Source organism: Salvelinus sp. IW2-2015, linkage group LG1, assembly GCF_002910315.2.
Source record: "Salvelinus sp. IW2-2015 linkage group LG1, ASM291031v2, whole genome shotgun sequence".
In the NCBI taxonomy this organism is placed as follows: domain Eukaryota; kingdom Metazoa; phylum Chordata; class Actinopteri; order Salmoniformes; family Salmonidae; genus Salvelinus; species Salvelinus sp. IW2-2015.
In genome coordinates, this window is record NC_036838.1 from 34,732,029 (window position 1) to 34,747,383 (window position 15,355).

General features: G+C 42.5%; 1 protein-coding gene across 1 annotated transcript in view; it reads right to left on the bottom strand.

Annotated features, from left to right (window-relative positions):
- The window catches only part of LOC111969069 (potassium voltage-gated channel subfamily B member 1-like), a 71,897-nt gene extending 59,700 nt beyond the window's left edge, over positions 1-12,197 (bottom strand). The window contains exon 1 of the mRNA XM_023995047.1: positions 11,643-12,197. Within this exon, the coding sequence (XP_023850815.1) occupies positions 11,643-12,197 (555 nt within the window). The remainder of the gene's footprint in view (positions 1-11,642) is intronic.
- Positions 12,198-15,355: the final 3,158 nt, after the last annotated feature.

Consider the following 15,355-nt stretch of genomic DNA (forward strand, 5'->3'; position numbering starts at 1 on the left):
CGGCTTTGCCACACTCCGCGTGTGCCCCCCCAAGAAATTTTTGGGTCTGACTCTCGGGCTCCCAACCACGTCGCCGCGCTGCCCCTCATACCAGCGCCTCTCTGCCTTCGCTGCCTCCAACTCCGCCTTGGCGGCGATATTCCCTGGCTGAGCCCAGGGTCCTTTTCCGTCCAGAATCTCTTCCAAGTCCAGAGGTCTTGGGTTCTTTTCCACTCCGCTTGGTCCTTTGGTGGTGGGTGTTTCTGTAACGGCTGTCTAATTCCTCCTCCTCGGATGAGAGAAAGGAGTAAGGGTCAGACCAAAACGCAGAGTGGTTAGTGTTCATTATTTACTGAAAGTCAACAAAACACAAAACCGAAACAGTCCTGTGTGGCACAAAATCTGACACAGGAACACAAACACCCACAAAACACAAGTGAAACCCAGGCTGCCTAAGTATGATTCTCAATCAGGGACAACGATTGACAGCTGTCGGCTGATTGAGAATCATACCCGGCCGAACACAAACATCCCAACATAGAAAATACCACATAGACAAGCCCACCCAACTCACGCCCTGACCAACTAAGTAAATACAAGAAAAAGGAAAACAGGTCAGGAACGTGACAAGGCCTAATGACAACAGCTGAATGTCACTGCACTTTTTGGTGTTCCATTCATCAAACGGCGGGTGCTGTTTGGATGATAGAATTATTTTGGAGTGGATGAACCTGCGCAGGTATAAATATGCTATCTTAATTTGAATAGTTTCTCACAGCAGGAAAATAATCCTGCAGCAACAGGAAATGTGAATTATTATGTGGATTATAATTAATGGACATTTTAAGTGAAAATTATAAACTTTAGAAGCCTTTTTACACATTGAATACACTACAGGTTTGCATTTGCTGCTGCGCAGGAATGAACACAATCACGACAGGTTCATGCCACATTAATAAGTAATACATTTTTACCATTAAATGACGTCTTTAGAATTAGGCCCATATTTTTGTTTCAAAAGCGTGTGCACCCAATAGAGGCCCTCTTGAATGTCATGGTATAATTTGCACTCTGTTCGATGTTGTTGTTTCATTTAATTATTCATGCAATTTCTTAATGCTCACTCTCAGTGCTCTAACAGAACAGAAATGGGGTACAGATGTTTAATTCACCTGCAGCACCCCACGCACAGCCAAGCCTGTTGCCCCTGGGTATACTGTATAGATATGTTCTGAGAGACGCAGCTTTCATATTGACCAACCCTAGCATTTAACCTTTCTTTGTGGTGGTTGCCCCTGAGACCATTGCAATGTATGTGTATCAAGTGCATTGATTAATGATTTACACTCTAAAACCATGAAACTTGACACATTTATAACCCATCGTCTCTCATAGTGAACAAGACATGGGAGGGGCCTCATTATAATATTTCCCAGCATGCTTTGCTGCAGGTAGATTTTTTTTTCATATCCATGTTTCCTACATTTACATTTGAGTCATTTAGCAAATGCTTCTGCCATACTCAAGAGCACACCGACAGATTTCCCCCCCAATCGGCTTGGGGATTCAAGCCAGCGACCTTTCAGTTACTGGCCCAACGCTCTTAACCGCTAGACTACCTGCCGCCCTCATACACATTGATTGATTACTTGATCTTATACTAAACAAAGATAAATAACTTACATGTTTCTAAACTAATCCAATCTGTAAGGGGTTGGATTTATTGGACCCGTTACTGAGATGGTTATTCCAGTTTAGATGTTTTAGGTAGTCTTGTTTATTAAGTCTTTCATCATCGCAATCATTATGAGTGCAGGTTGTGGGGTGGTCAAATATTTCAATTGTTGGATATCCTCCTTCTGACTGGATTGTGATAGGAATACTAATCACTTCACAAACCACAGTATTGTAATTCACAGGTCTAATGTGGCTCGTGGGCCAAGAGTTTCAGACCATAAGGTCAAAGATAACTAGCCCATAACAAATGTCTTATGAAATGAATTATAAGTGGCCAGAACTTGTTAACTTTTAATTGATACACATTCACTTACACAGTCACTTGTTGAAGGCTTCAGCAATAATAAATTCAAAATCTTGATTCTGAATGCAATAACCATGTCACTGTCACTAACAACACAGTCATTGGTGGGTATCTCTCACATTCACTTGAAAGGCATGCTGGGAAATATGCAAATACATGCAGTAGTGTTTAAAACCTAAACGCCTTGTGCTGAATAAACGTGTTCATCTGTTTAAAGTGTTACAGCAAATAAACATGTTCTGGTGTTTACAATCTAAACACCGTGACGCATTTTCATTTAAATTCTAAATGCCTTGAAGCATTTAAAAGTGTTACAGAAAACACTTGGTTTTACAGTGTATGGGCCGTAGTATCAGTGAATTATTAAAAAAAATCCCAAATAACATCAAGCAATCAAAAAATACATCCCAAAACAAATAACACAGCTTTGTATGGTTAGTCACATGCTCAGGTCAACTCAAAGGCTGCCCCGGAGGAGCATAGTGAGCCAGGCAGGAGCTGCTGTACATACAGGTAATAGATGACCTCCGTCAATGGAGGAAGTTATTTGTAGGTCACATACCCTGAATAGTGTCCCAGGGAACCACCTTCTTCACCACTCATCATCTCTATGGAGAGGAAACCGTAGCCCAAAGGTATGACCTCAATTTCAACACATTAACAACACATTTCTCCAGGACCCCATTCTGCCAAATAGCCACAAGGTTGCTTTCAGAGGCAAGTTAATAAGGGAATATCTCATACTACATGCATCTGAATGTCTGCTTGACAGCAGAATATATGTTTCTTACTGCCTCAGTAGTTTACTGTGATCGCAAAGAGAGACAGTCTTTGAAGGCTTTAAAAAATCTACCAGGCTTAGAAAATATGGCACATACGGGAAACACTGGTAACAACACAAACAATTTAATCCTCTTTTCAGCAGCACACTGATGGAGGAGATTTTCTCCATCGATTACAGGCTCCTCTCCTTCTCCAGCCATGTCCTGCCACACATTGATCAAATGCTATCAAAGACATGAAAAATCGATAATGTAAATGTTGGTTTGTGAGCAAGGTGTGAAGAGGAGCTGTGTGCTTGATGTCTCCCTGTGGTCATGGATTTAAAATCTAAACTAAAAATAGACAAGGCTTAAAGATATGTCAGTAACAGGCAAAATCAAAAAGTTGTCTAATTGTCTGTTTATTTCTTTGAGCTATGCCTTTGTTTTCTCAAAGGTTAAGCTAGAGAGCAGGGATCATCAACTAGATTCAGCCACAAGCCATTTTCTTTTCAGGGGGCCGGAACATAAATACAAATCATTTGTAGACTGCAAATTGAGCACAAGAAGTCCAAATAGATATAATATTCATATACAATTACAAATATTTCTCTATTATGCATGGGAATACTTGGAGATGATTTTCTGGTGTTTTTACAATCTTTATGTTGAACAATAACAAATTGCAACAACAACAAAAAAATACTTCCTTTTTTTGCTCAGAAAACATTGGTGGCCAAATCAAATCACCCGCGGACCACCAGTTGGGGTACCCTGCTTTAGAGGCATATAGGGGATTATTGACACAATGAGAGAGTAACCAACAAGAACCACAAAGCACTTTCACCAAGGCTGCACATTCCTCTAAGAATATTGGTTAGGTCTGATAGCAGACAAAATATGTAAACGTCTTTGCTTCGGATTTCAAAGAAGATTCACTTTAAATTTTTGCAACACCATCTGGAGAAAACATTAGAGAGGTTCTATAAGGATATGGAGAAAGCATTAGAGAGGTTCTAAGGATATGGAGAAAGCATGGAGAGAGGTTCTATAAGGATATGGAGAAAGCATTAGAGAGGTTCTAAGGATATGGAGAAAGCATTTAGAGAGTTCTATAAGGATTATGGAGAAAGCTTTAGAGAGGTTCTATAAGGATATGGAGAAAGCATTAGAGAGTTTCTATAAGGATATGGAGAAAGCTTTAGAGAGGTTCTATAAGGATATGGAGAAAGCTTTAGAGAGGTTCTAAGGATATGGAGAAAGCATTAGAGAGGTTCTAAGGATATGGAGAAAGCATTAGAGAGGTTCTTAAGGATATGGAGAAAGCATTAGAGAGGTTCTATAAGGATATGGAGAAAGCATTAGAGAGGTTCATAAGGATATGGAGAAAGCTTTAGAGATCTATAAGGATATGGAGAAAGCTTAGAGAGGTTCTAAGGATATGGAGAAAGCATTAGAGAGTTTCTAAGGATATGGAGAAAGCTTTAGAGAGGTTCTAAGGATATGAGGAAAGCATTAGAGAGGTTCTATAAGGATATGGAGAAAGCTTTAGAGAGGTTTCTAAGGATATGGAGAAAGCATTAGAGAGGTTCTAAGGATATGGAGAAAGCATTAGAGAGGTTCTATAAGGATATGGAGAAAGCTTTAGAGAGGTTCTAAGGATATGGAGAAAGCATTAGAGAGGTTATATAAGGATATGGAGAAAGCTTTAGAGAGGTTTCTATAAGGGATATGGAGAAATCTTTAGAGAGGTTCTATAAAGGATATGGAGAAAGCTTTAGAGAGGTTCTAAGGATATGGAGAGCATTCGAGAGTTCTAAGTATATGGAAAAGCATTAGAGAGGTTCTAAGGATATGGAGAAAGCATCTAGAGAGGTTCTATAAGGATATGGAGAAGCTTTAGAGAGATTCTAAGGATTATGGAGAAAGCATTAGAGAGGTTCTAAGATATGGAGAAAGCATTAGAGAGTTCTAAGGATATGGAAAAGCATTAGAGAGTTCTAAGGATATGGAAAAGCATTAGAGCAGGTACTAAGGATATGGAGAAAGCATTAGAGAGGTTCTAAGGATATGGAGAAAGCATTAGAGAGGTTTCTAAGGATTATGGAGGAGAAAGCATTAGAGAGGTTCTAAGGATATGGAGAAAAGCATTAGAGAGGTTCTAGGATATGGAGAAAGCATTTAGCAGAGGTTTCTTAAGGATATGGAGAAAGCATTAGAGAGGTTCTAAGGATATGGAGAAAGCATTAGAGAGGTTCTAAGGATATGGAGAAAGCATTAGAGAGGTTCTAAGGATAATGCGGTTCTTGGTGGAAACAGACAAACATTTACATAGAGAACAATACAAACAACATGCAGAGGATAACATGATAACATGTATCTTATCTCTATGGAAAAGCTAACATAACTACTCACTATCACAGCATATTATAAGTTAATTACGTATATAGTTTATTACTTTCTTAAATGCACTTTCTGATAATGAGCCAAAAGTCCTTCCTAATATGGAACTGAGATTCGAAGAGGAAAGGACTAATTGACTGCTAGGGTTTACCTTGTATCAGCAGGATATAGGCTAGACACAGGCTGATGTTCTGTAAACATTTTGACTGAGAAGGCTTCCCTTACAAATGTGGGGTTTCTTTCACATTTTAATGAGGACATCCGAATTAGCCTACAACAACTGGCTGACTGTAGATACCTGTCATCATGGCTGGATTGATCGTCTATAAATGGAACAGATCCATCCTCAATGGGATGGATATTTCTGTACCGCTACAGTAATACACCATAGGCATCTGAATGTATTAAATTAAGTAATGGGTTTAAAATAGCTTAATAAGTCTCTGCTTGCTAAATATTGTAAGGTCTGGACAGGTATAAATAATAACATCCAATTAACAAGGTAATCTCATTTGACCATAGGGTACGTGGCAGAGACATCTGCTTTCTGTGCTTTCACAGTAGTCTGCCAAGAGCAGTTTGACCCACTTGGTTTGGAGCGGAACTAGGCAACACTGTACTACTGGCACTGGAGGGTATCCACTCAGAGAGGTGATCTACATAAGCTTATTGCCTAATGGAGGGAGCCACTAAGCTTACCGTATCAGAGTAACACTACTACCACTACTACACAAACACACACACACACACACTGACCAACCCTCTTATAATGCAGAGAGTGTGTTCTAAGACAGTCTGAATAAATGACAGTATGTAGCAGCTCCAAGCCGTTACTCACACACAGCCAGTATACCCCAGGAGCGTGTCTTCAGCCCTCTGCTGTACTCCCTGTTTACCTACGACTGTGTGACTTTGCACGACCCCAACTCCATCATCAAGTGTGCTGATGACACCACGGTTGTAGGACTGATAACCAACAACGACAAGTCAGCCTATAGGGAGGAGGTAAGTGAACTGGCATTGTGGTGCCAGGACAACAACCTCTCCCTCAATATCAGCAAAACAAAGGAGCTGATTGTTGACTTCATAAAGCAGAGGAGGGAACATGCTCCGATCCACATCAAAGGGATTGCAGTAGACAGAGTCAGCAGTTTAAAGTTCCTCGGCGTCCACATCACCGAGGACTTGTCATGGACCAACAACATCACCACTCTTGTCAAGAGGGCGCAACAGCGTCTCTACTTCCTAAGGTGGCTGAAGAAATTCGGCATGCCACCCTGGGTCCTCTCTAAATACTAATGCTGCACCATCGAGAGCATCCTGACCAGTTGCCTCACAGCCTGGTACGGGAATTGTTCTGTCCACGACCGCAAGGCCCTCCAGCAGGTGGTGGAGACAGCCGAGTACATCACTGGGACTGTCCTCCCACCCATCCACGACATCTACTCGAAACAGTGCCTAAGGAAGGCCTGCGCCATCATCAAGGACCACACACCCTAGCCACGAGCTGTTCACTCCCTTACCATCGGGCAGATGGTATCAGAGCATTAGGTCTACAAGCCACAATCTACAAGCCATCAGACTGCTGAACACTTAAACCGGACTGACAGCCTGCTGTGATTCTCCACACCTTAGCACACATGCACTCACTTACGCACATACCCACACAGACATACACACACACACACACACACACACACACACACACATTCATACTACACACACATCTTCTGCTAACAGACTCTTATTATGATTGCTAAATACTGCATCATTTAAACACTTGCCCCCCAATCCCCCGTTCCCCAAAAGACGTGTAAATACTAGAAATTGAGATTCCTGTAATATACTTATCCTAAAATTATATTCTACTGAACCGTTTACTGTATGTTCATATTCTTAGCTTTTATTATTTCTTATTGTTGTTGCTTTGTCGAGAAGGAACCTGCAAGTAAGCATTTATTTGGAAGGTGTATACCGCGTGTATCCTGTACATACGACTAATAAAACTTGAAAAACTTGTGTGGGTAGAAAAGTCAACTTCTGCAGATAATTTCCAATGGTGACATTTAAGAAGTGAGAGGTCAAACGTGAGGAGATGTGAACAGGGCCGCTGTACTGTAGGCTGCTGGAGTCCCTCATTCATTATTTACAGAGGACCTGTCAACCTGGCCATAATGTAAGCCTAATCATCATCACTCAACCAGAGACAGAGACGGGGGTTGAGTAAAAAACATGTTTCTGGAAAATAGGAGATAGAACTTAAAGCAGGTGACCGTAAATAGCAGTGGGTGACTGTAACTAGCAAAAACCCATTCAGGAGTATAGCCAAGAGTTTACTGTGAGGGTCAGGGTTCAGGGATGCTCAAGAGGCATCACAGTCCTGTATGAGGAAGGTCCAACAGAAATATACTGTGGTAGTAAATCTATACATTAGGATTTATACTGAACAAAAAAATAAACACAACATGTAAAGCGCTGGCCCATGTTTCATGAGCTGAAATAAAAGATCCCAGAAATGTTCCATACGCACAAAAAGCTCATTTCTCTCAAATTTTGTGCACACATTTGTTTACATCCCTGTTAGTCAGCATTTATTCTTTGCCAAGGTAATCCACCCACCTGACAGGTTTGGCATATCAAGAAGCTGATTAAACAGCAGGATCATTACACAGGTGCACCTTGTGCTGGGGGCAATAAAAGGCCACTCTAAAATGTGCAGTTTTGTTACACAACATAATGCCACAGATGTCTGAAGTTTTGAGGGAGGGTGCAATTGGCATGCTGACTGCAGGAATGTCCACCAGAGTGTTGCCAGAGAAGTGAACGTTCATTTCTGTACCATAAGCCACCTCCAATGTTGTTCTAGAGAATTTGGCAGTACGTCCAACTAGCCACACAACCGCAGACAACATGTAACCACGCCAGCCCAGGACCTCCATATCCGGCTTCTTCACCTGTGTGATCATCAGATGGGGGAGGGCGGACGGGGGTGCTGAGGAGTATTTCTGTCCATAATGAAGCCCTTTTGTGGGGTAAAAAACAAATTCTGATTGGCTGGGCCTGGCTCCCCAGTGGGTCGGCCTGGCTCCCAAGTGGGTCCACCCTTGTGAAATCTATAGATTAGGGCCTAATGAATTTATTTAAATTACCTGATTTCCTTATATGAACTGTAACTCAGCATGTTGCGTTTATATTTTTGTTCGGTATAGTTATGAAATAGTATTAACTAAATGGCTTTTTAACTACAGCTGAATGGTGCATTTGGATCACGGTCAAGCACCACTGAATCATGGTTGTAACAGCATATACTCTTATTACAATGTCTGATGACTGATTTTCCAAGCCATTTAGTTAATACCATACTAGCATCCTTTTTGCTTAGCTAAAGTCCAATTCTGGGTCCAAACTGCAGTAGTTTTAGGTTCCATTGCTTGACTTTCAGGGGATGGGGAGGTTGGACTGGGGAGGGCGCTGTGATTGTATGTGGAGATGGAGAATCAGGGATGTCAGTGGAACAGGGCAGAGTGGAAATATGGAAATATCACCATCAACTCACAACCGATAGCCACGACCAGGTGACTCAACAACCTGCTTGCCCCTGGTATGTTTTATCACCCAACAGACATGTCCTGACGTTGTATAGGGAAAATAATGTTGCCGTAGGACAATCCATCAAATATTGAATCAAACTAGTACTACCATTGATAGTAGCTTTGTCATCTGATCCTGTCTGTGTGTGATCTTCTCTTTAAACAGTGTTGTAATGTAAGGTAAGATGGAAGTGTACAGGCTACAACCCTCTGATGCACTGTGAGCCTGTCATATTGTATGGCCATGGTGCTGAGGGCACTGAGAGTGAACTGTGGTCTATGAGGCAGAAACATGCCAAGACATGCTTTAGTGCAGCACCAGCCAGGTCTTCCATTCACAAGCTGCTTTCCATTTCCTCTCAGTGAATACACACTGTACACGCTTTGCAGACATACTGTATGTATGAAAGGAGACTCATCTATAATGGATGAATTAATGATCTCAAACGTTTTGTTTCCCAGAGATTCTATATTCTTTGGGTGAATTATTCAGAAGGAAAAACCCAAAATATGTCGACATGGAGACCTCTGAGAGTCTACAACCACATGAGAGCGTATCAAAAATACAGTAGTTGAATCAATGTTTTTCCCACGTCATTTCAATGAAATTACATTGAACCAACATGGAATAGATGTTGAATTGACGTCTGTGACCAGTGGGGAGACTCGTGCATACACAGTGTCCTTCATTGCAGGTCTGACTATGAGGAATGGCTTGTCTCAGAGCCCATGTTCATATGTGTATTTTGTGGAGGTTATAATGCCAAAGGGCCAGGCACAGCCAGGGTGACGTCTTGAGTTATAGATACTGCGAATCGCACCTTCCCTTAACCCATCACCTGACACAAAGTCAAGCGTAATTAATGTGCAATTTAAAATGTATCTGCACTGAAAAATAAATTACGTGGAATCTGTGTTTAGGAACAGCTTATTTTAACGATGCCACCCTTCAATTAAGCACGGGAAAACAAGGCTGCGTCCGTCACCTGCCATTAGACCTCAGCATGACACTTTTATCCCCCTCTCCCCCGTTACGGAGGGAAAACATGGGACAAGGGCCCTATTTGTCAAGTGAACGAATTACTCCCGCTGCCTCATCTCCGCATCCCCCTTCTGCCCCCACCCCTCCATTCAGACGTTTCTGAGCCCCTTAGAGATATCCATGTCCTCAGACAGCCCTAATCCTACTGTGCAGCATGAGCCAAATGCACTGAGATGAATCTGAATAATGTTGACTAGACAAGAAAAACATAGTAACTCTGTACTACTATCTTCATACGTATAAATATCACACCACCCCAAAAAGCTAACCTCCCCTGTTATTGGTAATGGTGAGAGGTCAGCATGTCTTGGGCGTATGATCTTTGGTGTCTCTGTAACTTTCTCGCTCATCATTATTCACGATTCATTTAGGATTATTCATAATCATGGTAGCATCCACAATATTCAATGTTCAGAAACATATTCTATTCTTATTTTCAATAAAAGTTACTCCAAAATGACACAATAGATTATTTACTATCCATTTCTATTTGACACAAAATAATCTGAAACACAACCAAAACAAACTGCAAATGCATCTAACAAGTTTGTAGAGTCACAAGCTTGATGAAGTCATTGTGTGCTAGGAATATGGGAAATACTAAAGGTTTGACTACTTTAACACACATATAACTGAATTTGTCCAAATACTTTGGGTTACCTAAAATGGAAGGACAGTGTATAATTGTGTATCATTGTGTGTATCATAGTCAGTGTATCATTTCAAATATTAAGTCAGGGAGTACAGAGCCAAAACAACACAACATGTACCACTGCCAAAATACTGTTGGACCTCACTGTAATATATAATAGTAGGCAGAGCAGGTTGAAATCGGAGTGGGCATGATCCATGAACTCTATAACGTCTTCATAAAAATGTAATGCTGTCTTGGTTACAAGTAAGCAGAGGTCAACAACAAGAAAACAACACAACACTCACATTTGCCAAGCCAGCTATATAATGATACCTGTGTAATATTGACCCCCACTCTCCTAATTATTACTCAATCTATTTACAGATGTTGTATTCAGAACATGCTACTGGGCTGTTATTAATCATGCTAATTAATTATTGACATAGTCAAACAGTAGTGAAAACACTTCACTTAAAATGCTGTTAACATGACTGAATATGACATTGATCCAGCCTAGTGAAATGGCCTTATTGAAGCAGCGTGATCAATGAGCTTATAAATTAGATAAATTATTATGAGAGTAAATGCAAGGCTGGAAATGAGGCAGAGAGAGAGAGAGAGAGAGCTGAGATGGAGAAACTAGAGAGCGACAGAGCCATTGAACATGACAGATTAAAAGCACTGGATCCGAGATGAAGGGAGCCAGCCAGGCATCAGAGGCCACACAATGGTTTATGTCAACTTTAGTGAAGTCAACCTACAATGACATACTTCGTCACAAACACACTCAAACTGAGAGTCATAGCACTTACAAGTCTAGAAACTTAAAGTTATGCTTATCTTTAGTTATGATTTACCTCTTTAGAACAACTCCCACCCTCAAGGACAGGCCATGTAATTGTTTAAATATGAACAATTTAAGCAAATGACGTGTCATAAACCAAATGTCATAAACAAAATGTGGCACCTTTTTATTATTTGTTGAGTATAATGCAAATGACTAAATTGAACTTTTCAACGTGGCGGTAAGCCACCAATAATGTTTATCTAGGAGGACCTAGGTGAAGTTACATTCGCGTATTAACTGCCGATCCACTTAAAGCAAGATGACATGCAATCCCATGACAGAGCAGTAAGACCATGCAAGGAAAAGTTCAGACAAACTTGAAGAGCTATACCTGACTTTGCTTACCTTAGCAGCTAACGAGGAACTCGGCTTCTCCAGGAGATCCCACAGTTTCTTTTGTTTCTCGGAACAACATGTGGTATCAAAATCCTCGCCTTCCCTGCCCCTCATAGTTTCGGCCTCTCTTTTGAGCTCCTCGTTCATTTGTTCCTTCTTCTGGTGGTACCTGGCCTGACAGCAGGACTCCAGATAGATCTCATCTATACCCCAGAAGTCCAGCTCCTGACTAAACGACAGGGCACACATCTCCTCCATCATGTGCAGTTTTCCCGTGCGGTAGAAATTCAGAATGGACGTGAAAGCCCCGGGGTGTCTGTCGAAAAAGTACTCATTATCATCCAAACTGTAGTCGTCGCATATCTCCATGAGAGACTCGTGGGTGTTACAGTCTCGTAGTTTGCCCAGCCTTGTTCGGGGCAACCTGTCCAGCGTTCTCCATAGAACTTCGTGGAGGAGACCCCCAACATTAAGTCTTACCCGACGGTAGTGCGCCTTGCTCCGGATTATTTCCACCGGCTCCGGTGGAAGCGAGGTGGTCGACCGAGAGCCCCCTTTATTCATCCTCACTCAAGACGTTCAGTCACTTGAGAATGAATAATGTCCGAAACTATATGGCCAGACAGGTCCAGAAGACACGGTCCTACATTAGGGTCTGTTCTCCCCTATTCCAATGGCTACAAAAGGGGAAAAGAGAAACATCAGGGGTAACTATATAAAATTGCCATCGAGCCCGATGACCTACGGGCCTGATAAAGAACGCAATGTCAGGTGGTTTATCCACTCATTAGAGAACCAAATAGATAATTTAATCCGCACAGCCGCTTTCCTCGTTGATGAGTGAGCATGGTGGGGGGGGGTGCGCAATGATAAACTCGACAACACTCGCGAGCGCTGTCCAGTGCTGAAAACGCCTATATGTCAGTATAGAAAACCATCACATTTCCCCGCTGTGCGCTGTCCCTATACTTCGGCTCTGAAATCATTTAACTTTAGCACCACATAGAAGAGCGGTGTTTCACAAGAGCGAGGCAGCCACGGCCTGACATTTTAAGGTGTTCTTGAACTGATCACCCTAAATAGATTTTAGCCTAACACCGATAAGTAAGAGGCTCCAGACTCGGTGAAATAGTCTTCCCAAAAGTGCATGTAGTTGTAAAAAAAAGCTCACTGGTTCATTAAAGGGTGACGAGAAATTATGCAGTTGCTTTCTCTTTGTGCGCCACTCTTGGCATTCTCTCAACCAGCTTCATGAGGTAGTCACCTGGAATGCATTTCAATTAACAGGTGTGCCTTGTTAAGAGTTAATTTGTGGAATTTCTTTCCTTCTTAATGTGTTTGAGCCAATCAGTTGTGTTGTGACAAGATAGGGGTGGTATACAGAAGATAGCCATATTTGGTAAAAGACCAAGTCCATATTATGGCAAGAACAACTCAAATAAGTAAAGAGAAATGACAGTCCATCATTACTTTAAGACATGAAGGTCACTCAATACGAAAAATGTCTAGAACTTTGAAAGTTTCTTCAAGTGCAGTCGCAAAAACCATCAAGCGCTATGATGAAACTGGCTTTCATGAGGACTGCCACAGGAAAGGAAGACCCAGAGTTACCTCTGCTGCAGAGGATACATTCATTAGAGTTAACTGCACCTTAGATTGCAGCCCAAATAAATGCTTCACAGAGTTCAAGTAACAGACATCTCAACTGTTCGGAGGACACTGAGTGAATCAGGCCTTCGTGGTTGAATTGCTGCAAAGATACCACTACTAAAGGACACCAATACGAAGAAGAGACTTGTTTGGGCCAAGAAACACAAGCAATGGACATTAGACTGGTGGAAATCTGTCCTTTGGTCTGATGAGTCCAAATTTGAGATTTTCTGTTCCAACCACCGTTCCAACCACTCTGTGAGATGCAGAGTAGGTCAACGAATGATCTCTGCATGTGTGGTTCCCACCATGAAGCATGGAGGAGGTGTGATGGTGCTTTGCTGGTGACACTGTCTGTGATTTATTTAGAATTCAAGGCACACTTAGCCAGCATGGCTACCACAACATTCTGCAGCGATACACTCTCCCATCTGGTTTGCGCTTAGTGGGACTATCATTTGTTTTTCAGGACAATGTTCTTTCAGGACAATGACCCAACACACCTCCAGGCTGTGTAAGGGCTATTTGACCAAGAAGGAGAGTGGAGTGCTGCATCAGATGATCTGGCCTCCACAATCACCCGGCCTCAACCCAATTGAGATGGTTTGGGATGAGTTGGACCACACAGTGAAGGACAAGCAGCCAACAAGTGCTCAGCATATGTGGGAACAACTTTAAGACTGTTGGAAAAGCATTCCAGGTGAAGCTGGTTGAGAGAATGCCAAGAGTGTGCAAAGCTGTCATCAAGGCAAAGGGTGGATACTTTGAAGAATCTAAAATATATTTTGATTTGTTTAACACTTTTCTGTTTTCTAAATGATTCCATATGTGTTAGTTCATAGTTTATTCTACAATGTAGAAAATAGTAAAAATAAAGAAAAACCCTTGAATGAGTAGGTGTCCAAACTTTTGGCTTGTACTCTGTGTGTATATATATATATATATATATATATACATACACACTACCGTTCAAAAATGAAATGTCCTTGTTTTTTGTCCATTAAAATAACATAAAATTGATCAAAAATACAGTGAGACATTGTTAATGTTGTAAATGACTATTGTAGCTGGAAACGGCAGATTTTTTTATGGAATATCTACATAGGTGTACAGAAGCCCATTATCAGCAACCATCACTCCTGTGTTCCAATGGCACGTTGTGTTAGCTAATCCAAGTTTATCATTTTAAAAGGCTAGTTGATCATGTCACGCCTGCTCCCGCTCTTCCCCTCTGGTGCTTGAGGGTGCCAGACTGCCTTGCATTACCCACTCCTGCCACCATCCTTATGCACACCTGCCTTCCCTCATCACGTGCATCAGCGATTTACTGGACTCACATGGACTCAACCAACTGTTAATTACTTCCCCTATATCTGTCTGTCCGCCAGCTCTGTTTCCCGCTTCCGCATTAACGTTCGCATGTCGTTTTGTTATCCGTGGGCTGACGCTATTCCTGTCTTGTTCCTTATTAAATGTTTGACTCCCCGTACCTGCTTCTCGACTCCAACGTCGGCCCTTACAGAATGCAGCAGCCATCAAATGAAGCATCGGGGAGTGCTGGTGGATCTGTTGGTGGTGATGTTGGGTCCGGCGCTGCCGCCGATGGAACTAGGGGTGCTTTAGCTAGATCGTCGTGCTTTCATGCCCTAGCCGGCTCGAGAGGTTTCCTTGCCCCGGTTGGCTCGGAAGGGGCCCATCCCACGTAAGGCCTCAGCTAGATCGTCAGGTTTTTACGCCCAGCCGGCTCGTCAGGCTGCTACGCCTCAGCCGGATCATCGGGCTCCCACGCCTCAGCGGGATCGTCAAGCTCCTATGTCTCAGCCGGCTCGCCAGGCTCCTACGCCTCTGCCAGTTTGTTGGGATTTTACGCCTAGCCGGCTTGTCCTTCGCCCGTGCCTTGGCTGTCCCGTCAGGCTCGCCCAGGTGGGACGCCGGCTGTTGCCCCTAAAGGAAGGGGTACTGTCACGCCTGCTCCCGCTCCTCCCCCCTGGCGCTCGAGGGCGCCAAGCTGCCCCGCATTACGCACTCCTGCCACCATCATTACGCACACCTGCCTTCCCTCGTCACGCGCA